Source organism: Girardinichthys multiradiatus, chromosome 24 (genome assembly GCF_021462225.1).
Source record: "Girardinichthys multiradiatus isolate DD_20200921_A chromosome 24, DD_fGirMul_XY1, whole genome shotgun sequence".
NCBI lineage: Eukaryota > Metazoa > Chordata > Actinopteri > Cyprinodontiformes > Goodeidae > Girardinichthys > Girardinichthys multiradiatus.
The window spans coordinates 9231010-9258197 of NC_061816.1; the positions used below are offsets into that span (position 1 = coordinate 9231010).

The following is a 27188-nucleotide window of genomic DNA, read 5'->3' on the forward strand; positions in this document are numbered from 1 at the left end:
CATCCATCCATCCATCTACCCATCCATCCATCTACCCATCCATCCATCCATCTACCCATCCATCCATCCATCTACCCATCCATCCATCTATCTACCCATCCATCCATCTACCCATCCATCTACCCATCCATCCATCTACCCATCCATCCATCCATCTACCCATCCATCCATCCATCTACCCATCCATCCATCCATCTACCCATCCATCCATCCATCTACCCATCCATCTACCCATCCATCCATCTACCCATCCATCCATCCATCTACCCATCCATCCATCCATCTACCCATCCATCCATCCATCTACCCATCCATCCATCCATCCATCCATCCATCCATCCATCCATCCACGAATTAAAGCTAAACTTTTGCATTTATACTTTTGGTTTTAAAAAATCCAGTAAATTTGAGTGTGGAAAAGTTCTGAACTTTCACATCATAAATGTTCAGCAGCTCCTCTACAGGCAGGGTGAACCTGTCCAGCAGTACTCAGCTCAATCCTTTCAGAACAGTTTGGAGCAGTAAAATGTATGTAAAAAATGTCCTCATGGATTTGTGGTTGTACACTTTGAGTAATTGGATGCTGGTGGATGAACAGGCAGTGGTCTCTTTTTGGAATGCAAAGCTGTGGCCGCTGCACCTGCAGGGAGGTGCATGAGTCAAAGTAAACACCAGAATTTGGTTTCACAGAAAGCAGCACAGATTGTTTTAAGCGCTTTTGACACATAGGATGTTCAGTGGGATTTGTTTAATGTGTGAATTCAGATTACAGGTGAAGCTATTTCATCCAAAACAGGAAGGTCCATAATATGAATCCAGTGTGGATTAGATGGAGTGCAGGTTTATGGCTCTGCGTTTAGGTGTCGCTCTCTGTCCCTCCCTCCTGCGTCGGCCAGGGCAGCGAGGTGTGACATGCTCAATTAAAGCCCTGCTGCAGTGGCTGAGATGGACTTCCGCCTCCAGGTCCTGCTCCAATTCTGCCTTGCTTTTATTCCCGTCTCCTTCCTGTTAGACTGCGGTGCTGCAAAGCCGTCGCCTGATGTCGTTAAGGCAGCGACAAGTCAGAGCTCGCTTGCTGTTGGCAGTGCAAGGCTCACTCCAACCCCTGCAAGATCACTGCAAGCTGCAGGTTAGAAACAGCACCTGTCACCTCCAGAATTTGATGGGAAACGATCAGGTTTTTGTTGGTTGATACTGATTTCCTTTTTATTTGTTTTATGTTCCTCCTGCTCATTCTGATTTTGACCAACTGTGACCATCACAGAAAGGTTCTTTAATAGGCAGTAGTGTTGAATCCAACAGAAATTTGATTTATACATCAAACTTCAGAAGTGCATCAGTGTGCAGGTTCTTTGTTCATGCATTTACAGACATTTTAAATTATTTGACCAATCAAAGAAAAAAACTGACCAGTTTTGACCTCTAGCCAATTTATGTGCATTTCTGGATGTTCTGGTTCTTGCCTGTCATCTAACTATCCCACGCCGTGCAGAGTTTCTGCTTCTATTTGTCGTCTCTTGCCCAAACGTCTCCTCTCTTAAACCCTAACGAGTGTGGTGCTCAGACGGTCCAGCCGTGGGATAAGAGCTCGGTGATCTGGGTATCCAATCAGAGACCCCGGGCCCCCTGGCATTGTCTGGTACAAATATGTTTGCTGCTGGAGCCAGAGGAATTGTGGAGCACGCAGATTGGTGATTTGTTGTGGAGAGGATGGAGAGGGGGAGAAGGAGGGCGACAGGCCATGAAGGGACATAAACTGTGAATGAGAATTTTTAAATTTCTGAATCATCTATGAAACAGAATCTCCTCATCAAACTGGAAGGAGCTCTGAAGAAGAGAATAGGAACTGACATGCGTGGTTTCTCTTCGCCTTTCCTCTGACAAGCCCGAGCTAAATCAGGCTGCAGATCAAAGACGATTCTTTATTGAGATTTCATGACCTCAGTTTGACAAACTAAAACTGAACTGAACTCTTGTCAAGCAGGTACATTTATGTGTTGTGCAAGACTCCTGGAAGCTCTCCCCCGGGACGCAGTCTTTGTTTTGGTTTTGCAGCGAAGCCCCTCATATTATCCTTTAGCCTGCACACATCAGTAAACGAAGGTACACGTTTGACGTCAGTGCTTGAAAATGGGGCCGATATCAAAGCGGATCTTCTTCAAGTAGCAGCCAGGTTGCTCCCAAGGGCTTCTTATTAGGAGAGCTTTTTATTCCCAGCCTGGAGCTGCGCCATGCAGGCTAGTTACGTTTGGGCTTTGTTTGTTTTGACGTTTAAAGGAGTGGGCTTGTTGAAAATAAGATTTGCACTTAACTGCTGTGGTGTATTTAATTCAGTTTGATCATCTGTTGGCTTGCTGCTCATAGTTGTTTTTTTAAGACTTCATAGCAATTTTACAGCCGTGGTAAAAATAAGGTACACCAGACATTATCAGGTGGTAATAAAACTTATCTTTGCCAGGTTGTCAAAGAATTTAAATTTAACCTCAAGGGTGGAAAAACCCAACCGATTCCACGCTGGAGCAATTATATAACGGGCATGAAGCTAAAAGCAGTGTGCAAAAAACTAAGTACACCTCTGTGGCTTCCAAAGGGTTCCAAAAGGAAAGTAGCAGCCAGGTGCTGCTCTTTAAAGACCTTTTATAACTGATCACCAGCTATGAAAGCAAAATGTTTTTTTGCAGCTTCCTGATCTGGATTAAAAACAATTGAGTGAACATAATGCCAAGTTGGAACAACAACAGCAATGACTTTAAAGAAGCAATTGTTGCAGCTAAAATCCTGATGTGTAAAACCTTATAATATTTCTTATTATTCTGCATTTTTGAGCACATTTACTAACTCTGTTGCAATAATAAATGTATTAGTTCTAAAATGATGGGTCCATATGAGTGAAGAAACAAGAAAGAAACACTAGATAATTTTTTTTTATGAATAATGAATTTAAATTATTTTACGGTTTTAAGTAAAGATTTTCCAGCCTGTAAACATATAATGTAGTTTTCTGAATTTAAGGGCACTTTGAAAGCAGCACTAAGAGTTTCAAAGCTCGGTAAATCCACAATCAGTCCTTCAGAGCTTCAGTTTCAACTTCGCATTGTCTCTGCGATGATTTTGGCTGTGCTTACTTGTAAAAAGGACTCGGAGAAAGTTAGTTTACATATTAGCAGCTCGGCTGCGATGGGAAGAGGAAGAGGTTCGTGATCACGCTTTTCTGGCCATGCTTTGGAAACTGCAACAGCCACAGTTTGCTTTACAAGTTGCTACACTTTACACAGTTTTCTTTTTCTTTCCTTAAACAGTATGCTGACTGAGCCCCAGATGAAGCTACCAATCAGGAGACAGTCTAAGTGAGAAATGTGCTGCATTGTGCAGTTTTTGCAACCTTTAATATGAAAACTGTCCCTACATGTTCCTTCTGACAGTTGCCTTTAAATTCGTCGCACGGTCAAGGTCACCAAACTTTCCATTTGAGGTGCCTTTAAACATATGACTGACAAAAGCATATCGCTTCTAACGTAACAGAAAGAAATGTGATGTTTCTGCATGAAAACATCTGTGGGAAAGCTCCCCTGGTCTGTTTCTCCTGAAACCACTCTGTGGGTTTATCTGTTTGGGAAATGCAGGCAAATTCCGTGCTGGGAATTTGAGGCGAGGAAAATGGGAGGTGGTTATTATGATTCGGAGTTTCAGATGGGACCTGCGTGAAGTGAGTGGGAGAAGGGAGGCTTGTCGGTGCGCTAAAAAGGGATTTCCTCTGCCTTAGGAGCAGGGAGAGCAGGTTGTGCGAGGTGAAAAGAGTAGAGAGGGTGAGGAAACAGTGAGAGGGAGTGGTGTGTGTGTGAGAGAGAGAGAGAGAGACAGAGAGAGACAGGCTGGTTCCTGGAAAAGCTGCAGAATAAACAGACTGCATGCCTGAGACTGCCCTGTGATGTCACCACTGGGCAAGCCGGGGACGAGGGGAGGAGAAAGAAAAGAGCAGAGGGAGACACCCATCAGGTTAAGACAAGAGTGGGGGACGACGCAGGCAGAGAGCATGAGGAGAACTCAGACAAGCAGTAAGGGGAGCGTGCTGTCATTCCCTGTAACAGACTGAAAGAAGAAGAGCAGAGGAGGAGGAGGAGGGGGAAAGGGGATCATCGGTAAGGAGGAGAGGACGAAGAGAGGAGCACTGATGGGTAACGACAGCACTGACTTCTTTCTGTAGCTCCCGCTTTCATCTGGTGAGCAATTAGCGCTGCCAGGGTGGCAGATGCCAAATGAGGTGTGTTTGTGGATTCGCATGCATCTCCATCGATGAGTGCATCGTTTCAGAGACCCCGAACATTTTGTATGGGTGGGGGGCAAAATGAGTTATGGATTTGCAATAACCAAGAATGCTGCAGCGTAGCTTTGTCAAGTGCAGATATTTAATTTCTTTAACCCATCCTTTGTTTTGTTTTTTACTATTCTGCTTTTCTATCTTCTAAAACTAATATTTCTAAATGGTTTTATACTTATTTGACCCTAAAGGACTTCAGATGAGGCATTGATTTGCAATCTTAAACTGCAGTGTGACTCATGCAGAATCAAGTTAAGCTATATCACACTTTATTACAGAGGCCCCAACAAATGTGCTGCTAACTGGGATCAAACAACTTTCAGCTGGATCAGCTGTAAATAGCCTAATGGAAAAAAAAAACTCTGATCTTTTTCCGATTAGTGTACCAGGCTGCAAAGGAGTAAAGAGTGATTTGTAGCTAATTTTGGTATTGGTGAGGTGTTAAAAAACTTAATCTAAAGCTATTTAAAAGGAAACTGTCGACACATGTCTTTTGTCAATTTAGGCTAAAAGTCAAAAGAAGAAAAAAAAACATGTAATTTTCCTATCTTGAACATGTCATACCTAAGCTCTACCAGGTTGCACCAACACCGTTCTGCAGAGTGAAAGTTGTTACTAAGGAAAGTACAGAATCAGAATCAGAAAAGCTTTATTGCCAAGTACGTTTTGGACATACAAGGAATTTGTTTTGGCGTAGTCAGTGTTATAGTGGAAGAAGCTATATTAAAGAAAACTGCTTGTCAAGACATGTTTGAGATTCATTATGGCTGCGATAAAGTGAGAAAGAGCAGGACTTCAGCTAACAAAGTTGTGTGATCCCTTTACATTTTCAGCTTCTGTCTGTTGTGGAACAATCTTCAATTGGAACTCTTGGAGTTAAAAGTAAAAACCTATATTCTGTTGGAGGCTGATTTTATTGAAGCTAACCTTGCTATCCTAGCTAATTTCTGAAATAGGATGCTAAAATAGTTTAAAATGTAAACTCCAAATCATTTTCTTTCATTTCTTTCATTTAATATTAGTAAAACCCTACTTTACAACAACAGCTCTTTCTTGCACACAGTGTGACGTCGCCTACTCTTAATTTAAAGAATAATGACTCCTCGCAGCAGGAACAAAGAAGTAATATTCAGAGAAATCAGAATAGGCAAAACTGGTCATGGCAGATCAAAGCTTTGCAAAAATCTGCCACAACATTCCAGTTGACACATGTCTTAAAAGCTGTTCTTATGTCTTCTTGTTTTAAGGTTATTAAAGAGAAATAGACTAAAATTGGCAGGGGCAGGACTATGCTTTACAATAACTGGTATCCTTTGACCCTAAAAATATGCAGATCATGCATTGATTCACAGCCTTAACCTGCAGAGTGACTCATGCAGATTCAGGTAAAACTGTAACAGACTGAATGACTCAGAGGCTTTAGAAAAAGGCAACTGAATCACAGTTTCATACAACTCTTATTTTCGTATAAAGCCATCTCTTTCTCATCTCCTCATCACCTGCCAGATCGAAGAGCCACGTCCTGCAGGCTGCAGTGGAAAGACACGTTTTCAATTAGTTCAAGCAGCCTACGAGATGTGTTGTTGTAATCTCCCCCCACATGACTGCAGTCCTTTAGGACCTTGTTGCATGTTGTTGCACTGTTCTCCTCCTGCAATAACCGCATGGGGGGGTGTTTCACCTGCTGCACACAGTGAAAGTCGAGCATTTAAGTGTACAGGCGCCATATGGTCTTAACAGTAACAAAGCTGTTTGGATGAGCAATTACAGTTTGACAGTGTTCAGTAGATGCTTCATAGCTTTCTTTTTCAAATATTGTGAGTCTGAGCGAAAATCACCAAACTATGAATAAATGCATGAAATATCCTGCAGCAGAAATAGAAAATGACTCAAAGCGTGCCTGCATGTCATTGATGTTGTTGCATTCCTCCATCAATTAGTGCCCCATTGATGTTTTGTTTGCCGATTCATTCACGTAAAAAATCCCCGGCCCCCCGCTCAACTCTCTGCAAACATGTAGGCAAATAATTGGACCAATCGGCTCCTGTTTGTTCAGATTTATTGGTGGGAAGCCGGCCGGATTGGTGGGCTTCCTGTGCAGAGATTTGCTGCACAGGCTCTTCACCTCGCCAACCGGGGGTCAATGCAGCCTTTGTCAGGTCGGTCGCCGGGCTCGGCGTGGAAGTGCAGCATCAGTCACAGACGCTGCGAGCAGAACATCGTGACTGGCGCAGACTATAAAGCAATCTTGATTCCTATTAGAGGATCCCCTTATCAGGTTTTTACCAAGTTTATAGATAATGTTCTTGGAACTGGTATTATTTCAACACGTGGAATGGACATTGAGTTAATTTGTGACACCAACTTTTTTCTTGGAGATATTAAACAAATCAAAAGAGATTTATTGATAGGTTAAATCTGAGTGGTTGATTTATAACTCTGTTATCTATTTGTTGCTTCAGATTAGCTTTTGAGTTTTGCAAGCAGTTTATCAAAAGTGCTGCTTAAAATAGTCAAGTAATTCATTTCTAATGTATGTAAAACATAAGTGCAGGAACTTGAAAACATGGAGGATTTTGTTAATTAATCAAAATCTCAAAGCTTTAAAGATTATTTTCTGGGCACTTTTCTAGGAGGTGGACTAATTTAAATGCAGCTCTTGAAGAGATTAGATATAATTCCTCATTCAGCTTCATAACCTTGCAGTTGTGCTAAGTATGAAAACACAAAGTGGCTTGCAGCATAAGAGGAACATGTTCCAACCATTTCTTTTAACCTTGTGCTGTGTTGTGGTTATTCATCCTGTTGTGTTTGTCTTGCTTGGGCGTCAAAATGTTCTGCTGATCCAACGCTTAGGGAATATGCTTTGCCATAGATGGTTGAAGAGCTTTGGGGCCATTGACATAACATTATAAGGACCGTAGTTTTTCCGCCAAATGGAAAATGAGTTTTCAAATTCTGATTTAATTTATTCAGGAAAAAACGGCATGGTAATTGGCCTTTGCCTGTGATTAACCATCATTTTCGAAAAGGCAAGTTAAATTTCGCTCACACGTCCAGCTCTCTGACAACACAAAGTAGGCCAAAATACCAAAGGTTATACATCACCACAAAAATAAGTTGCTCCAATCAGTGTGATTATCATGCTTGTTTTATCCATTCCTTCCATCCATCCATCCATCCATCCATCCATCCATCCATCCATCCTAAAATGTGCTGACTGGACCCTTTTCTCCTTTTTTCCTCAAACACCACAGTGTTGAAAGCACCACAGACTATAAAAACTGGCCTAAAACATGATGCACCGATCTGATCTTTATTCTTCTCTCCTCCTCTGCAGTGGACATCAACTCTGCACTGCCCCTGCGTCTCCCTCCTGCTGCCATTCCCATGGACCTGCGCGTGGACCACCACCACCAGCAGCAGCAGGTGTCTTCGCTGTCCCCTCCAGGCCAGCACTCACCCGGCTCCCTGGGAGGAACGGGCGGCGGCGTGGTGGCGGCCTCGGTGCGCGAGCAGCAGCTGCAGCAGGAGCTGATGGCCCTAAAGCAGAAGCAGCAGATCCAGAGGCAGATCCTAATCGCAGAGTTCCAGCGGCAGCATGAGCAGCTGTCCCGCCAGCATGAGGCCCAGCTCCAGGAGCACATTAAGGTACATCATTTACAATTAGGATTATTTATGGAAGCTCTTTAAGGAGGATGCCACTCTGCCACTTTTATTACAGTTTGCTTATCTGTAGCTAGAAAATCCAACAAAATATGACGAAATTTACTGAAAAGATGCAAACAAGAACTTATAGGGTTAGGAATTAGTCCAATTATTCGATATAAAACCAGCAGGCTTGTACACCGTCCCTATTTAAATCTCCTCCAAACCAAACGGCGACAGCTCTTAATTTATTCAGCCTCGGGAGTCTTCGATAACAGACTGAACTCAGCAGCAAAGAGCAGCCTCATCAGCTTTAAATGGCTTCAGCATGAGCAGAGCGCGAGAGCAGAGACAGAAAGGCACTTTAGCTTCATTTTCTTTAACTCCTCAGATGGATGAGAGCAATATAAATATGTCTGGCTGCAGGAAGGGTGTGAAAAATGGACTTTTAAAGCTTTACTTTAAATATCTGGATGATTTAAAAACCTCGAGTTGAATTTAATTAGATCAGAAAAGCGGAGTGGATTTTGCTCACAATTAACTGGGTTTTATTCTTTTTAACTTAAACGAACATTATCTTCTGGTGGGATCACATGTTCGTTAGAACTGGAAAAACAAAGAGGATGGAGATCATAAGAGAGTTTTAATTTGGCGGGATACTCCAGTGGTTTTTGTTAAGAAGAACTTATTTTTAGCGACTTTTTTGATTGAAGGGAAATAAATTCTTTAGTTTGACTTTATATTACCGGTACTTCTTTATGGATATGACTTGACATTTTTGGGTTCATCCATATTATTTTTAACTTTTTGACATTTTTCATTGGACATTCAGCTAATCTTTAAGGATTTGTTTGGGTAAAAAGGAGATTCCTTCCTCTAATATGTCACTCTGTCTTTGTTCTGGTATTTCTCACTGATCTCTTGTTTTTTTGTCACTTCCTTCCTGTCATTAACTTCTTTTTCCCTTTAACGTCTTCCTTTCCTCATCTTTGATTATATCTCTTACTAATTCCTCCCAGTTTTTCTTTTAATACTTTCTTATTTGCTTTCCTTTTCCTCCTTTTGTCAATTTCTGTTTTTTATTCTTGTACTTCTCTTTTACCATCTGCACATTTTCTGCTTCTTCATTTAGGTTTTCATATTTTTTATTTTCAAAAAATATCACATGTAAAGAAAATGAATAAGAATCTTTTAGCTTTTCTTATTTATATTGTTTTTAAGAAAACAGTTCCCGTGGTAAATAGTAGGTCTGCACCATAACACCATTGTTGCATTTTGAGATGACAATTTATACAATTAGGTTCTGATTTTACTACTCGTCTCTTCTTTTCCATCATCTCTCTCCTTGAGCTTTGCCATCTTAGACAGCAACCTCTAAATCCGGTTTTGGGAGTCAAGGGTTGTGAAAAGTCCATCCATCAGGCCAAATATGTTAGTGACATGAATCTGGGAATATAATTGCCTACCAAATATTGCATCCAAGAAGTCCTTTAACATTGTGGATTTGCACATTGATATTGGGAATACACTGGTAAACATCTAAGGACCTTTAAAAGCTACAGCATGCTCCATATTTATTACCACTTTTTAAATTATATGTGTCTTAACATAGTAGCATTGTAGCTAAATCTCAGTCTGAGATTACTGCTGCAGTCCTCTTTAGCAATACTAAGTGCTTAAATTGCATGTTCTATTGTCTTTCCCATTTTGTTTAACAATTATTGCTTATTTTTTCCCCCACTTAATGAATATACTCAAATTATCCTTTTTCAGTATAAGCAGAAATTTTGTTAAGTAGTTTTTGAGTTGAGCACAGAATTAAGTGCATCTTGCTTTTTTCTGTATTTCTTACTGCTCTTCCTTAAAACTATGCACACATTGATTTCTGTTAAAACCTGCGAAGCACCAAGTCCTGCTTCCTGATTTGCATTTTGTTTTGTGACAGTTTGGCTAATGAGTGATGCCATCTAAAGGGTCCTCTTGACTTGTGGTTGAGCGGCAGGACCACTCAGATGTTAGTGACGCACAGCTTCGGTGTGGAGCTCCCGGCCTCAATCACTTCCATTCACAGTCCCCCTGTATACACACATAAACACACACCCGTGTGCACCGAATTGCCTTAGAAAACATAAAAACATACACATCCTCTTAAATTTCAACAAACACACTGTCAAACCCAGGCCCAGTTTGCATAGAGAGGAGCTGAGTACACACGGCGGAGGGCAAACATTTGCATGCACTCGCTCGTTTGCACGTCTGCAGCTTCCTGCATGCAGGCAGCAGGGGATTCTCATTAAAAGAGTTGTTCAAATTGTTACCTACAAGGGAACAATGTGCACACCTCTGGTCAGCTGAGCCACATGGGGTTTTGGTGTGTAAGTATCTGTGTGCATGTGTGTGAGGAGGTCACTTTGAGCCTTCCCGCCCACTAAAACCCCTTTCCCCAACCTCGGTTTGAAGGCAAAAAGAGATCCGAAGCAGCTGGCTGGAAGCGGTCCAGAGAAATCCTCATCCTTTCGGTCCAAGCCACTAATTTATTCACAGCCTCGTTTTAGGGGTCTGACTCGCCCTCACGGTAAACACAAGTTCATGTCCCGGCTGCAGAATGCCTGTTTCAGAAGTGTTTCAAAAGCGCTGCCGGCGGCTGATTACGTGCCGTTGGAGTTAACCGATCAAATATTGGTTAATAAATGCACGATGACAAGCCTGGAGGGACTGCATATTCCTCAGCTCATCACGGAGAAGTCATCTGCACACCCAGACAATGACTTCATTGACAGAACTGTGAAAAAATGTTTGCCACCTTTTAGATATGCTCTGTTTTTGATATTTTGTCACTGAAATGTTTCAGATCATCAAACGTTATTCAGACATACCCTGAGTAAATACAACATGCAGTTTTCAAACACTTATTTCATTTGTTAATGAAAAATAAGGTATCCGAAGCAAACAGGCAATAAGTGGAGAAGTAAAAACTCCACTTGTTAAATCATAAAATAACTGTAATCAACCACATGCTATTTTAGTTCAGACTCCCTAGCCACATCCACGTCTGAATACTGCCAGATATGCGGAATAAAGTAAGCACTTAAGTAGAACCTCTCTGGCAACATGAAGTTGGCTGAACGATCTCAAAAAGAAATTTAGGAACAGAGGAGAAACAAAGTCTTTCACAACACGATGAGAGAGACACATTTTTGTGCTTGGTGGCTGATAAGAAAGTACAGATGGAGCTAGATGTTGGTTTTTCGCATACAAATCACGTCATGTTACTTTTCGGGTCGCCTTGCTATGGCCACCCCACCCACATTGACCCGAACTGTGAAGAGTCAAGTAGAGCTGAGTTGAATTGAGCTGAGTAGCTGCTAATGGAAAAGAGCATCGGTTAAGGTCGCAGTTCATGAGTCAACAATAACAAAGGGAGCCCAGACAAAAATGGCCTCCAATGTGGAGATCCAAGTTAAACCACTGCTGATCAAAAAGAACACAGAGGCCCATCTCACATTTCACAAAAAACACCCTGATGATTTTCAAGATTTATTTATTGGACTGACGAGACAAAAGTGGACCTTTTTGGAAGGTGTGCGCCCGGTTACATCTGGTGAAAAGCTAACACAGCTTTTCAATACAAGAGCATTATATCTAAAGTCAAACACTATGGTGGTAGTATGATAGCCTGCGGAAACCTTGCTGCTTTTGGACCTTTATGCCTTAGTGTCATAAAGGTCCTAGTGGCTGTTCTGTAGCAGAAAATCCTGAAGGAGACTGTCACCACTAGCAAGTCCACGTCAGAATGCCTCTAAGTCAAAGTTCAGACCTGTCTGTCATAACCTACAATGTGGCTTAATTAATTCTGCAAAGAAGAGTGGGCCAAAATTCCTACACAATACCCATTTTTAGTTATCACATGCTTGATGGCTTTTGTTGCTGCCATGGGTGGCAGAACCAGTTATTAAAGGTGTATTCACACCAGGAAAGTCCTTTAGCTTGTTTGGTCTGGACCAAAAGCAGACTTTATTTTTTTTTGTTTGGTGCCGTTTGCTTTCACATTTTACTTTTTGCAAGTGAACTACTACTTGTAAACAAAGCCACGGGGGTGACAATCATTGCTCCCATTGGACAGAAACGACGGGGGCGGGACAGAGCGCAGACCCGGAAATGTAGGAAAACAACTGTAGACGTGCTGTGCAGCAATCGTTCTCCATTATTGTGTCGTTATTATAGCTGAAATATTATTGTGAGAGTCAAAAGCAGCTCGTTCAACACAGGTTTTGCAAAGTTATTTTTATAAATGTGGAATGGCCTCAGAGAAAGCAAGAACCCTGTCCCACAACATAGCGTTGCTAAGCAACATACAGCTGATCAGGTATGATTTCAGTATAACGTTCACCTTTGTTACTGGCTACAGTGGCTTGTTAAGTTCAAAGATACGTACATTTTCTGTAGTTGGTTTGGAATGGGGCCGATTCGTATTCAGACCCTAAGCGAACCGCACCAGAGTCCGTTTGGAAGCGGACCGAGACCACCTCAAAAAGTGGTTCTCGGTCCGGTTGTTTGGTCCGGACCAGGGTTCGCTTGAGTTTATTCACACCTGCACAAAAGGTCCGGACCAATGGGGGAAACGAACTCTGGTCTGTTTAAAGCGGACCAAAAGTGGAAAGTGTGAATACACCCTTAATTTAATCCTTATTTTAAAAAAATATAATTTTTGTGTTTATCTTTGTCTGATAGGAGGGAATCTATAAGGGATCGCTGTATTGTTTATTGCAAAAACTCATCTCGGTGTGCAGTCGTGCCATTAAGTAGGTTGCTTTTATGCACAGTGACTCACAGCAAGGGTCTCTGTCTCGTTTTTAAGGACCCTTATGTGATGAAGAGGAGGTGTTTGTGGGCACATTTTAGCTTTGGAGCTGATTTTATCTCTGACCTTTCGGATGCAGGACAAGCTGTCAGGCCACAGATGGGTTTTTAGCAGAAAAATAAAGAAATTTACATTTAGAGCATTGAGCAGATGCTCCTCCGTCTTTTTAAAGATTTTACAGCGCGATGAAGAAGTAAGCAGATTGGATTATGTGTTTTGCTAAAACCTCGTTTCCAGTTAAATTGCTTATATTTGTTTAAAAGCTAAAGCTTTTGGCATGAGGTTTTTTAAGGAATTGCAGAGGTTTAATTTTATGACTTTGAACAGCTGTCAGAGTTATTTACTTCAGATGGCAACTAAGAGAGCGCAGAAGTTGAATGAAAATGCTTTTTTTAAAGCAAGAAAGGAAGTAAATTAAATCGGTTGTAAAGAGAACTCAAATGAGGGTGTTTATATCAGGCAATGGAGAGGTCTTATGAAGCTGTGAAGGCTTTTCATTTCTAATGACAAGATTCCTAATGCTTCTTTGTGCAGCAGCAACAGGAGCTCCTGGCCCTGAAGCACCAGCAGGAACTGCTGGAGCACCAGAGGAAGATGGAGAACCACCGTCTGGAGCAGGAGCTGGAGAAACAGCAGAGGGAGCAGAAGCTGCTGCTGCTAAAGAACAAGGAGCGGGGCCAGGAGAGTAAGTTGTTGCAAGACGAGATGTTGGGAGCTGTAATCTGTGTACATATGAAACCAAAATATCGCCTGATGTTTAAGCAAGTTTCAAACAGTTCCACAAGTATGCATACACCTTGAACCTTTCCACATTACATTACGACCATAAACTTCATCGCATTTTATTGTGACTTTATGACCTGGACATAGCAGGGCGAAATTGTAAAGTAAAATACAAATAAGCAAATAAAAATATGTACTCTGATAAAATAAGATATATGCATCCAATTTCCCTCATAAGTAACCTAATTAGTCAATAAATTCCTCCTGGAAAGGTCAGCCCCGACTGATGCTACAAATTTTTCCACAGGCAGTTGATGTAGATGGAGGCTTTTCAAAAAATACTCTGTTAAGGCTTTTACTGAGAAATGAAAATAGTTTTGTTTGGTACAACATAAACTATTTGTCTTTTTTTAACCACATTTTGGGCAATTATTCTTACTTCATAGTAAGTTGCACCACAAAAGGCCAGCAACTAGGGTTTATCAAAAGATTAAACACATAGAATAGAAAACAATCCACCTCTAAAATGTGAAAATGGCAAAACAGCGACTCCTTTTTTAGTTTCAGATCTACAATGATTGCAGATCCCTTTTCCACATAAATGCGGTTGAAAATATAAAAATTCACAATAAAATTTGCTTTATGTTTTTTCGATTTTAAAAAAAATTACTTTTTTGGGGCCCAAGAATACTTTCAGCGTGACGCTTTTTGTCAAGAAGCTTGGACACTGCTCAAATAGGTTAAAACATTTTCCATTTGTTACAATGGCCTAGTCAAAGTCCAGACCTACACTCAAATGACAATCTGTGGTAAGACTTGGAAACTGATGTTCACAGATGCTCTCCATCCAACCTGACTGAGATTGACATACTATACACAGAAGAACAGGCATGGATTTCAGTCTGTAGATTACAAAGCTGGTAGAGATTTACCCCGAAGACTTGCAGCTGTAACTGATAGATTGTTTTGGCTCATAAGAGGCTCAACCCAATGCACTTCATTTACTTCCACTTCATGCACCCTCCAAAAATACATTTCAGATTGTGGTGGTTAAGTAGCAAAATGAGCAAAACTTTAAGGGATATGAATACTTTTGCAAGGCAGTGTGAGTGAAATGAGATTAAAAGCTGTAGGAGAAACTACAGTAAAAGATTTGACACATCTCGTTACCAATTCTGTCTTTAAAACAGGAATATAAGCAAAACAAATAAAACTAGACACTTCCACAGCTAAATAGCTCCGTAAATAGTTTTCCGTGTCAAACAGGCATCAGGCAGCTCGTTCACATTTGCCAGGCCCAGAAAGAGCTCCTCATTCAAACAGCTCCAAGGTTGAAATAACTGTTGTGTTTGCTTCATATGTGTTTCCATTTCACTTGGAGAACTGATGTATTTGCCACGGTGAACGAGCTGTAATAGCCCGGTGGCCTTGGCACGGGCCAGGCTGAGCTATTACCGCTGGACGTCTCTCTCAACAAGTTCATTGAAAGCAAGTGGACAGGAGTCCTTGAGAGTGGTTTCACACACTATATGGAAAATGTTCAGGGATCGGCCCAGCGGGAAGTCAGAGGGTTGCAGCGCTTGCTTTCATGTGTATCTGCATGAGTGTGATTTTTGGTGTCGCGGCCGTCAGAACTTTAAGATCACTTTTGCATATTTGTTCCTTCATTTCTGCTGCAACAATTATTAAATTTCCTGTTTAGAATTATCGCACTCTATGCTGATGATTCTTTGTTTTTTCAGTACATCCTGAATCCAGATAATGACTTAACTGACTTTGAATAACACAGCTTGTGTTAGTATTATATTGTCTTCATTAAACTTAGGGGGAAAAAATATAGCTTTACTTTCTAATTAAAATGTATTAACTACAGCTGACATCATGTGCCAAAATCTTGACATATCCAAACGTTTTCTTTAAAACACAAAATAAACATTTGTCTGTGAAATGGTTCAGACTCATGAATTTAACTGCTCCACAAAACTTTAATGTACTATATTGGGGTTTTATGTGATTGGCCAACATAAAGTAGTGCATAATTGTGACGTAAAAGGAAAATGATACTTGATATCTGAAATCTTTTACAGTTAGAAATCTGATAAGTGTGGCGTGCATGTGTATTCTTCCTTTCTGAGTCAATATTTGGTCGAACCAATATGTCTTTTGGCATATTTCTCTACCAACTTTGCACATTTAAAGACTGATTGTAGGCACATTCTTCTTTGCAAAATAACACAAGATGAGTCAGATTGAACAGAGAGCATCTGTGAACATCATATGTGTCACATGTTCTCATATAGATTAAGATCTTGCTGTTATGACATCCAAATATGCTTTAATCTTAACCAATCAAATGTAGCTCTGGCTGTACGTTTAGGGTCGCTGTCCTTCTGGAAGTCCACCCCAGTCTCTGTATTTAACTCCATCCATCAACTCTGACCAACTTGCCTAACCTACTGAAGAAAAGCATCCCCACAGCATGATGCTGCCACCATCATGTTTCACATTGGGGTGTTAATTGTAGTGTTAGTTTTTTTTTTAGTTACACATAGCGTTTTGCATGTTGGCCAAAGAGTTCAATTTTCCTCTTGTCTGCCCAGAGCACCTTCTTCCACATACTTGCTAGAGGGGACTTCTCGTGGCTTTATTTCAGCATTTCTACTATCCTCCTATAGCGACCAGATTTGTCGATTGCACTTCTAATAGTTGTCTCTTCTGCCTGAGCTTCAGATATCTGTAGCTTCTCCAGATGTGTGCCTCTTGCCTGATGAGTCCTAAAAAAGACAAAGTTCATCAAGTTTTATACCTGCAGTAAAAATGTTTTATGGTTAAATAATCATGATTTTATTTCTATGTTTAGGTTTTGGCAAAGAGGAAAATGCCCCACTTTTACAAAAATAGAAATAATTTGTTTAATTCCATATTTATGGGAAATATGAATGTAGTTTGTGACCTAATGACCAAAAAATCTGCTACTGCTTTTTTTTATACTATATCAATTTTGGACCTTGTAATTGAGAACGACATGTATGTTTGATCATTTTCTGCTGGCGGTTGGTTTAACCTGATTTTATTTATGGGTATTGAGGTAAAAAAGGTGATATAGGATTTTTCTATTTTTATTTGTGAAAATGTTTGGAAACCAGGAATCATTTCCTTTCTACTTCACAATTAGGCACCACTTTGAATTGGTCTGTTCCTAAACACCTGATTTAAAGTCAGTAAAGTTTGTGATTGTGGCTTGGAAGACTCTAAATGTTGAGAATTGTCTCACTTGAGATGAGGATCCAAGGTTACCTAATTACCTAATTTATGTATAACATGTTTTGACCTGATATTTGTTTAGTTTGTTGTTGTTTTTTTATTTAAAACATAGGAAATTCTTACATTTACTACTGCCTATGTTTACCCGTGTACATCAGGTGCTGTGGCCAGCACTGAGGTGAAAATGCGTCTGCAGGAGTTCGTCCTGAACAAGAAAAAGGCGCTGGCCCAGCGGAGCCTCAACCAGGGAGGCCTCCCCAACGATGCTCCCTACTGGTACCGGTAAGTTTAATTTACATCAACACCCCTTTTAAAACCAGGCGTCATCACCTGATTGCAAGCAGGAGAAAACAGTGGACTGACAGCTAAATAATGACGCGTCGGACTGTGTCTTAACCTGTCCGCATGCTTCCTGTCCTCCTACCCACTCTGTTTGAGTCTAACTGAATGATTGAACACAGAAAACAAACACACATGCTCAGACACATAAGTGAGAGGAGGATATTGGATCCCGATGATAGGGGCTCTTGCTTGAAAGTCCTTGAAGTTAATTGTAGCATCCCTGGAGCCCTTTTGCAGGTGAGCAACACTTGCCAATTCAGATTTGTTTGGAACATGGTTCGTCTCTCACATGTCGGACTGAGCATAAATACAGCAAGGTCATGTCGGCTGAATTGTTCATCGTTTAGACATATACCTCGGTAGAATCCAACTGAATGAAATGCCAGTGAGTTTATCGCTGCAGGTTTAGTTTGTGCTTATTTCACGAAATAAAAGCCCAGGTGAAAGGTGAGTTTATTCATATCCCTCTTAGTGCTGTTTTTAGTCTGTAGCCTAAACCTTATTGTGTTTGTATTACAGATAATAACACATTCGTAGTTCACTCGGTGAACTCCAGTGAAGAAATTAAAAGAAGACCATTCAGATCTGCCTGAGTGGACTCACACACGTTTTTCCCACTTCTCTGGAGTCACTGGATTAAACACCTCACAAAACCTTTGGGTTTATTTATTGTTATTTGAATTTATTTCAATTCACAGTTTTTACACTGTGTATGTTACGTCCTGGAGGAAATCAAACATTTATATGAAAAAGAGATAAAGGTTATAGAAATCCGATTTTTGAGCATAATTGAGAAGCGGAAGTACAAAAAAATATCCGCAGTGTTTTCTGCGTTTTTAATTAACCTCCTTTACTCGGACACCCCTTAATAAGATCAGGTGCAACCAATTACCTTCAGAAGATAACTAAACAGTAACCCTGAACACGTCATCAACACAATGAAACAACAGTGGCAGCATCATGCTGTGGGGATGCTTTTATCCAGCTGAAAACTAGGCTAGGTTGAATAATGCTGTAGCTTTATAAATCATTTATATTTATCCCCTTTACTCTGGTAACCCAAAATAAAATCAAGCGGAATCCGCTGTCTCCAGAAGCCATCTAATTAATAAATTAAGTCCACCTGCACATCACCTTGAGCATATTTTCCCCACTATGATACACAATGCTGGCAGCATCATGCTGTGGGGATGCTTTTCTGGTGAATGTAGAAGCTTGAGGCTGTAATACTCTCTGATTTTCTTCTGATTTGAAGATTAGAGTTCAGGAATTATGCATTTGAAGACATTTGCACTCTACTATATTTATGTGTCTAAAAAGCCTTAAAATAAATGAATCTTTTATTGCAGCAGCAAAATTTCATGAAAGTTGTGATCTTTAATTTTAGTGAATTTATTTAGTGGAAAAAAAAACCCTGCACATTAAGGAGAAATTGACCTGCTATACATTATGACATCCCTAACAATTCCTATAGAATAAATACAACAGAAGCTGTTATGTATTTTATGGTTTTATTTTTTTAAGCTGATTTTAATGTTCATCACTTCCTGTTTACCTGGCATATAAATATAATGTGATTTATTAATATATTGGAGCTTTAAATTTTAGATCTTTCAAAATGATCATCTCTATAATCATACTTTTTTGCACAATGCCATGAATAAATTCATAAATTACAAATCCAGTAGAACAAGGAATAAATAATGTTACGGAATATTGTGTGACCCAGTGAAACACCCACGAGCGTTGACTTTCAGCAGCTCAGAGTAATACAGTGTCTGTGTATTTCTGCCTCTGTTCCTAACTTAAATATAAATTACCTCACTCTTTGGACTCGCCCTCCCACTAAGTTCTGGAAGAGACAACTGTGTATCCTCTTGTCAGGAACATGGATTTGGGCCAAAGCCAAACGTGGCTTAAGTTTTCTGCAAACGGCACTTTGTACTGTAGGAAGTGAGCAGATGGTGACACATGTCTGCATCCTTGCCAAGCGATTTGCATGATGCCTTAATCATTTAGGTCTGTGAGAGCCATGAAAATGGTTTCTTTTAAAAATACATGCGTGTTTGTTGTTGTTCTATTCATTTGATTTGTATCTGCTTTTTAATTCTGCAGAAAAACCCAGCATAGCTCTCTGGACCAGAGCTCGCCTCCACAAACCGGCGTGTCCACCTACAATCACCCTGTGCTGGGCGTCTACAACCCCCGGGATGACTTCCCGCTGCGAAAGACTGGTGCGTTTTTGCCAAACTCATAGATTTATTGGTGCTGGCTGGTGGATCTGCTGCATGCATGGTTACATAGATATCTTTTTGGAGCTGTTATGGCCAGTGATTGCAGTGTAGACTCATGTCTGGCATATTTTAGACAGCATCAGAGGTCTGCACCATTAATCACATCCACATTAGGCTGTCAGGGTCTTCCAACATCCCCCACACGAGAGTGTTAAAGAGTTAGTGTAGGTGGTAGTGAAGCACAACAGTTACAGTTAAGTGGGAAGAGATTCATGATTTTGTTACCTGATTTTTTTGTAAAGATGTCTTTGTATTTCTTTGCCTTCAGGGTGTGTTTTTAGAGCACATGTTTTTGGAAAAGGGTTATCAAAGTGGGGCTTGATGCTTAAAGGGATAGTAATTGTAATATTTTCACAAGTAATTGTAATATTTTAACAAAACAAACTTCATTTAACAGATTTAGATGTTTTGTGGGTTATTTTGATGTTGGGAAGATCTGCTACAGAGTAAAGGCTATGATTTTGGGTTGAAATGTAGATATAAACCTAAAGTCTACTCTCCTCTGGTCAGAGCTTCTTATTTTCATTTCTCTTCGACCACTCTACCTGTAAAGATACACCGATCAGCCTTTTTATAGCCGATATCGATTTCTGATTTTCTTTAAGATCAGACCTGCTGTTTCCAATTTTGGTTGATTTCTATTTTGATATTGCTTTATTTTAAATAAAAAATTAAACGTAACTGTATTCACCTTAATACGTGCAGTTTTTGATTAATAATTGACCCAAAACATGTAGTTGTTCTGTCTTAATGCATTTAATGAATGGGGTGGAATCTCAGTTTTTCACAATTTGACGTGACGATTACTGGTTAGAGGCAATCAATTGAAAATTGGCTTATTTTGATCACTGACTGATCGCATCACCATGCTTTGCTTTTAAGATAGCTAAGTATAGAATATAACGATGCAACAGTCAGTCAGCCAATGATCAAATTTCCCTGTTTTCACTTGATTCTGACCAGTAATTAGCAAAACAGATACTAAAAAAAACAGATTTTTTTTTTTTTACGTCCATCAAATGCGCCAAAACTCAAAAATCCCACTTTTATATCAATCTGTAAAGAAATCCTGAAACAGTTTGTGATGCACTTTGTTTTGGAATTAGCAAAAATAACATAAAAGTTGAGGACATTTTCTTACTTCCTTCATTTTTTGTTTTGTTTTTTGCAAATCTACTGCTTTTATCACAAAACCTGCAGCCAATGTTTTTCAGTTAGTCAATGTTTCATGTTTAAATAAGTTTACCGAAATGTGTTTGTATGTGCAGGTGTTACCTGCCCTTCAATATAAAAATAGAATGGGCAAGAAACACCTCAGAAGTAAGGAAAAATCGGTATTGGCCAGTGTGAGCCGGATCGCTGCATCTCAAATATTGTGTATTTTTGTAGCACTACACAAACAGCTTGTAGGACCACTTCCTAAAGCTGTTATTTGAGTGCAGGGACCTTCCTGAGGACTAACCCAAGGTTTGTGAGTTGCACATTTCTGTGCCTCATACAGACCTACTTTAGCTAAGCTGTAGCTAATCTTGTAGTAGTTGCAGTGAAAACAGACAGCCTTTTTTTTTTACTAGGAAAAAGTCATTAAGTAACCAGAAAACGGTGGAAATAGGAATTTATCATTCTGATACTGTTTGATGTTTGTCTTTTAACACACTGTAGGGAAAACAAGTGAAAATGCTGATTAATTATTTTGATTGTTGTGTTCACTGGTTATATTTTCTTACATGTAAAATGTCAAGATGAAAAATAAACAAACTACTGCTGTACTTTGCCCTTTTATGCTGCAGCAGTAGTGCTGCACTGAGCTGCATGTTTTCTTTTAGATTCTGGCCAGATCTTGACAGATCTTTGTAAAGCAGCTAAAATACTCCATAATGCCCCACTGGAAAAAGATTTGCTTGTGGCTCACAGTCTTACATCTTTCAGGCACAAAGTAAAACCAGCTGTTTTCCATCTGTTTTTGTTCCCAATGTTTATAAGTGTAGCTTTGTGTGCGGGTGTGCAAAGTGTGAACGGCGTGCTGCGGCGGTGTAGCTGTGAAGCGGCGGTCATCTTACAGTGCAATTATTCACTTAGCGCAGTGGTAGGCGGCTGCAGCCAGGCCCTGTAGACTCCAAGGCTTTAAGTCGCCGGCTACGATGGCGGATAGACCGCAGTTGACACTGGCCCACACAGCCACATTCCAACCTGGGAGAGCAGAAGACGAGGAAAAAATGTGAGAGTAAAAAAAGGCAGTGAAGGACATGGATACTGAGGCAGGTAGGATGGAGATCTCTTTCCAGCAGCATTGAAATGAAAGATTATAGCACAGAAAACTAGAGCTGGCAAGCTAGATATAAATACATCATGTGGCACAATGATCTCACAAAATAAACCTGCTTTATGGGGAAAAAGAGGTGAAAAGATGGCTCTGGAGCGTTGGTTCGTTCCCCGACTTTTATAATGCCATGGATTGTGCTCTGCTGCTGGGAGTGAAGAGAACCTGTACCACCCTGATATTTGCCCACAGCGATGACGTGCTTTGTGGAGTTTGCTTATGGTAATCCCAGCTCGGGATAGTTTAGAGGCTCCTTTTATATCAGCGCCAGGTTGTAAAGTCAAAGACTCAAAGCCAGGACTTCCAGCAGGGGGTTGAAAAAGGAAAAAAACAAAAACAGAAAGTCCTCCATTTGGTGTTTTTTAAAATATGTCTGCACTAGCAACAACAGAATAGGCTATAAATGTTTTCTGACCAGTAATATGGTTTTTAAGTTTTGCAGCTGAAAACACCACCTGAGATTACCCACACTTCAGTTGGAACAGGCCCTATCATCTGACGGAAAAATGGTAGAAAAACTGTTTGCGTGACAGAAGGGGGCTTCTTAAAAACCAGAGTGTCATCCAGATAGAGGCCTAAACTCATTAACCTCTCCTACATATTACACAGCGAGGGGTGAGAGAGCATCACATGAATACATATGAATAATGCCCTGTGTGGACCATGTGCTCAAACACACAGAGATGCCTCAGAGAGACGTAGCTTAGGTAGAGAAGCGTGAGGCCCTCTGACTCACAGTGGCCTTTGATAGAGGCAGAGCGAAGCGTACTGCTCCTGGCAGAGCAAGCAGGGATTTGAGCCCGTCCTCCGCATGGATACAATGGCAGATAGGCAGTCTGGCCGTGTACGGTTCGCCCACTAATGCAAAGCAACAAGCTGCGTCCTGAATGAAGGACACCGCTATCTGGATGTACAGCTTTTTGATTCTGTTGTGAGTCATTTTCTGATAGGATGGCAACAATAGGCCGTCTGTGGAGCGAGCGAAATGATGTAGGCGGCGATCATAATACAGATCATTGCCGATCCACCTTTGAAATGAGGGAAATATTCCTTCAGCTAATCGTGATTCAATTCAGCTTTAGTCATGCGCAGGCAATTCACAACAAACAGTGAAATTCAAGTGCTCATATAATGTCAGTTGGTTGAAAGTAACCCAGCTAATCGAATCAGTCGTTAACTTTGAAGCAATCCCCTGATCCTCAGCAAGCACTCCTTCCCAACAGCAAGAAAGCTAGCACCTGCTGTGACTGAACGGGGAGAGGGAAAAGGACACAATTAAACCCAGACACACTGAAGCAGGAGTACTTTCTATTGAAAATAAATCCAACATAATTAGTGGCAGCAGTAGCTCCATCAATGGCTGCATCCAGGAAAATGACAAAGCCAAGCACAGATGCAATTAGCCAGGAGAGCTTTCAATGGAAAAAAAAAACATATTTTAGAGCTAGCTGTAGCTCCATTAATGGGCACATCAAAAAAAAGTCAACACAGCTATATCCAGACACATTGGCCCAGCGGTACTTTCTTCAGGAAATAAATACAATCAGAATACACACTGTCATTTGCAGCAGTAGCTCAATAGCTGCATTTAGGAAAGAGATACAGCTAAACACAGAAGTGCTGAGCCAGGTGTACTTTCTATAGTAAAAGAAATTAAACAATGAGAGACACTTAGAGGCAGCCATACCTCTGTCAATGGTTTCATCCAGGAAAGAGACTCAGCCAAAAAGTAGAAGTACTGAATGAGGCATACTTTCTATGGGGAAGATGTTTGTAGTTGCTACATCAAGCAAAACAACACAGCAGCACCGAGTTAGGATAAAAACATAAAGTACACAGAGTTAATGGCAGCAATAGCCAGTCAATAGCTCCATTCAGAAACAAGGCACATCCTAACAAGAATCACTGGGCTGTTGATACTTTCTATCTAGGAAAAAGAACAGAAATAAAAAGCTAAGTTACCATCTATAATTGAAAATAGTACAAAAAACAGAGAGTAGGAGGAGTGTGTGGGGAGAAAATGGTCTATTAGTCCTCCAGCAGCATAACTACACACATAGCTCCAGATAACGTAGGCCTTTCTAACTATAAGCTTTAATTAAAGTGGCATTGTTGTTTTCTCCATATAGCACCACACTGCTTAGCAGCAGTTGCATTTCTGTAAACATCCCCATTGTCTCGTCTTCTCTTCAGTTGTCTCAGATAACAGAGAAAACCTCTTTTCACAAGTATTGACATTTTCTGGATCGATTCCACTTGGCTTTCAGTACATCTTTGCTGTGATCATTCGGGCTCCTGTCACACCGGATCATTCTCTTTTTCAAATGTGTTGTCACTCTGCTGAAACCGAAACCAAACGCTTCTGTTTCACCCGGTGCTAATTATTATTCCTGTCAGTCCCGGGGCTTTGTTTTTATTTTGCATGCTAATAGAAGCTGTTTTGAGATCAAATTCAGGGAAAATCAAGTCTATTAAAGGATACTAAAACTGTTGTTTAGGTTTGGATATAGTCAAACACTTACCTTGAACGTGAACCTATCTTCTGTGTCTATGTTCACACCAGCACAGCTTCAACATGAAGAGTTTGGTCTCATTTAAGGGGCTTTTCTAGAAGTAATTGGCTTCCTTATTGACATTTTAAAGCAGTTCTAGACCTCATTAACTCTGCAGAAGAAGGCATCATCGACTACCCATGTACAGTTTCCTCTACACTCACTGGCCAACCTGCTAAAGATGTGGAAAAAGCCTGAAAACATTTAATTCAGTAAGGAAAAAAAATCCCAGAATTTTGTTTTTATTAAACTTAAGTGGAAAAAATAATTATTAGCAAAGCATTATCTGAATTGTGCTGGTATGTAAGACTCACTGACAAGGTTCCCAGTGCCTTTGGAGGAGAAGCCAGCCCATAGCATCACACATTCTCCCCCGTATTTAACAGTGGATATGAAATGCTTTTCCACAATTATCGTTTCTTTCACTTTAAAACTACCTGGAGTGTTTGTGTGGAAAAAAACCTCAATCTCAGCCTTATCCGACCAAAGTGCAAGGTTCCAGCTCAGAGTCCTGGTAGAGTTTAGTTTGTTTTACTGGCATGCCTCGCGATGGCCAGTTAGTGTGTAGGTAGCGACTAATGGTAATTAGGAAGGCTTGACGACTGCGTTTTTCTAAAAGTGAGCTTTAGAGAGTTTACAATGAAGAGTAATTAATGGTGGCACCATTGATTTTGTAATCATTTGTTTAAGGCTAGAGCAATTTGTCACGCTTAGATTTTTCTCCAATTTTCAGTGTAAGATTACGTTACTGCAGTAAAAGATTCCTTTGTATTTAGACCTTTTATGTGTATTTACCATCTTTTTTAAATATGAAAGGAAACAAATGTGTCAATCAGTTTTTTTGGGTATAAAAAGTTAGAAAACGTTTAAACTGGTTGACATATAACGCCCTGGAAAGGTTTTTGCCCCCTCGTGGATGTCTTTTGTCACGCTCAAATGTTTCAGATAATGAAACCAGTTTTTAATAAACTGAGTAAATGCAAAAAGCGGTTTTTAAACGATAATTAATTTTTCACTTTGGGTCAGGTTAGTCATACTTGTCTGATATTAAAATGTATTTTAATCTGAAACATTTACACGTGACACAAAGGGGGAAATGGGAAATTCACACTTCAATTGAACTGCTACCAGGTCCGGATAAACCATGCCGAGACCAGCAGTCGTAACTGTGCCAGGATGCGGTTCTCTGGTCCGTTCCAGGACCCGGGATGGGTTCACAATGGCGTGATCCGCTCCAGAAACCGTACTCTGGCACAGTGCAAAGCGTTCCAGTGTGAAAGCACTGTAAAGCTAAATTAATTTATACTCTTCAAAATTAATTGGGAGAAATTTATGGATTCATTTTGACCAATAATTTTACTGAAATGTTTAAAATGTGATCAATGCAACCCTTTACTAGAGTTGTATTAAATTGGCTTCCCAAGCAGACTCCTGTCTACATTAATTGGTTTGACTCCAACTGGAAGGAGCTTTCTATCCCTCTCTGTCCTACTGTACCTTCACACTTCATATTTCACACTAATCTCGTTTTTTCATCACATTTATTTTTACCTGACACTGGAAACGGGACCAAATCTACAACTTTTTGCTAAAGGAATTTTTTTTTTTCTTGCATGGAGCACAGCTTTCTGAATTTTCTACGTCCTCGGGTTTTATATTGAAAGGTTTCAGCAGCAGATGAATCTGGTTGTGTCATAATGTGGATTTTGGCCATGATGTCCAAAAATTAGATAATGAATAATGAAAAGATTCCAGTCTGATGAATGTCTGGACAAAGTAAACAGAGCATTAGTGCCTGCCGGGCTGGCCAAGGTGACATGGCGTTCCCTTCTCCCTGTCTCCATTCACAAGTCCGTGACAGCCCAGACAAAAGACTAAAATGCCATGTAGGCAAGTCAGACACGGCTCCCAAATTGGAGCTAATTGCGTTTTTAGCTCATCTTTGGGAAAATATGAGTTTGGCTTGTTCAGAAGCATCTCAGTGGGAGGGATGAATTGCAGGCTAAATGAACAGCAGCGTGTAACAGTTTGTCTTGCAAAGAGGTTTTAATAACGGGGCAGCTATGTGGAAGGTGCTCCATAACAGATACGTGTGCAAAGCCTAAGGTGGAAGCTTGTGAGGTTGTTGCATTAAAATGCAGCTTTTTATTATGCTGATTGGTAGACTAGAGATTTAAAAAATAGAGGGGGCAAAGTTTTAGGCATAGGAAATTAAAAATAAATGTCCTCTCCTTCGACATTTATTTTGACACTTTTCTGTCCTCGTTTTCACCAGGAATCATGTACGGTTAAAGCAGATGCTTTTTCACTAGTTTTTTTTAATTTTTTTAAATCTAACCTGAAGTGTGAAAAAAGACATAAAGCATTCCTGTCATTATTTAATAAAACAACCATAGAGTCGAAATTGCAAAGCTGCATATAAAAAGGAAGAACACCCAAAGATCGAGTAGCTTTTGAAACCTGCAGGGCACATCATTGTGGAAAAAATTTGACCCAATTTTAGCCAAGCTTCTGCAGTGGCCTCATATTAGACTCTAAAATACTCTGATATACTGAGGAGTTCATGAATGACTCAATGATTGCAAGGTGTCAAGGTTCTGCAGCTGCAGAACAAGCCCAAAGCATAACTCCTTCACCGCCATGCCCGAAAGTTGCTTTCTTTGGTTTTCTTCAAACATGGGTGTTGTGCATTAATACCAGACATCATCCTCTAGGAGCCTTGTGGTTCTTGTAGTTTGTGTAATTTCTCTGAACATTGCATGGGACTAAAAGTTCTTGTATTATGGAGTTGGTCACATTAGGGACAGGGTTCTACACAGTCTATATATATATATATATATATATATATATAATTTTTTTTTTGTCC

At 40.3% G+C, this 27188-nt stretch overlaps 1 protein-coding gene across 9 annotated transcripts in view; it reads left to right on the forward strand.

The window, feature by feature from the left end:
* LOC124861593 (histone deacetylase 4-like) overlaps positions 1-27188 on the forward strand; it is a 77673-nt gene that overhangs the window by 28253 nt on the left and 22232 nt on the right. For 5 of the 9 annotated variants that reach the window (XM_047355450.1, XM_047355451.1, XM_047355453.1 and 2 more), the window contains 4 exons: positions 7659-7969; positions 13362-13512; positions 16973-17096; positions 19272-19390. In XM_047355450.1, coding sequence (XP_047211406.1) covers positions 7659-7969; positions 13362-13512; positions 16973-17096; positions 19272-19390 — 705 coding nt within the window. Of the gene's footprint in view, positions 1-3913; positions 4221-7658; positions 7970-13361; positions 13513-16972; positions 17097-19271; positions 19391-27188 lie in introns of those variants that run through there. The other 4 variants (XM_047355455.1, XM_047355449.1, XM_047355452.1 and 1 more) reach the window with 3 other exon arrangements.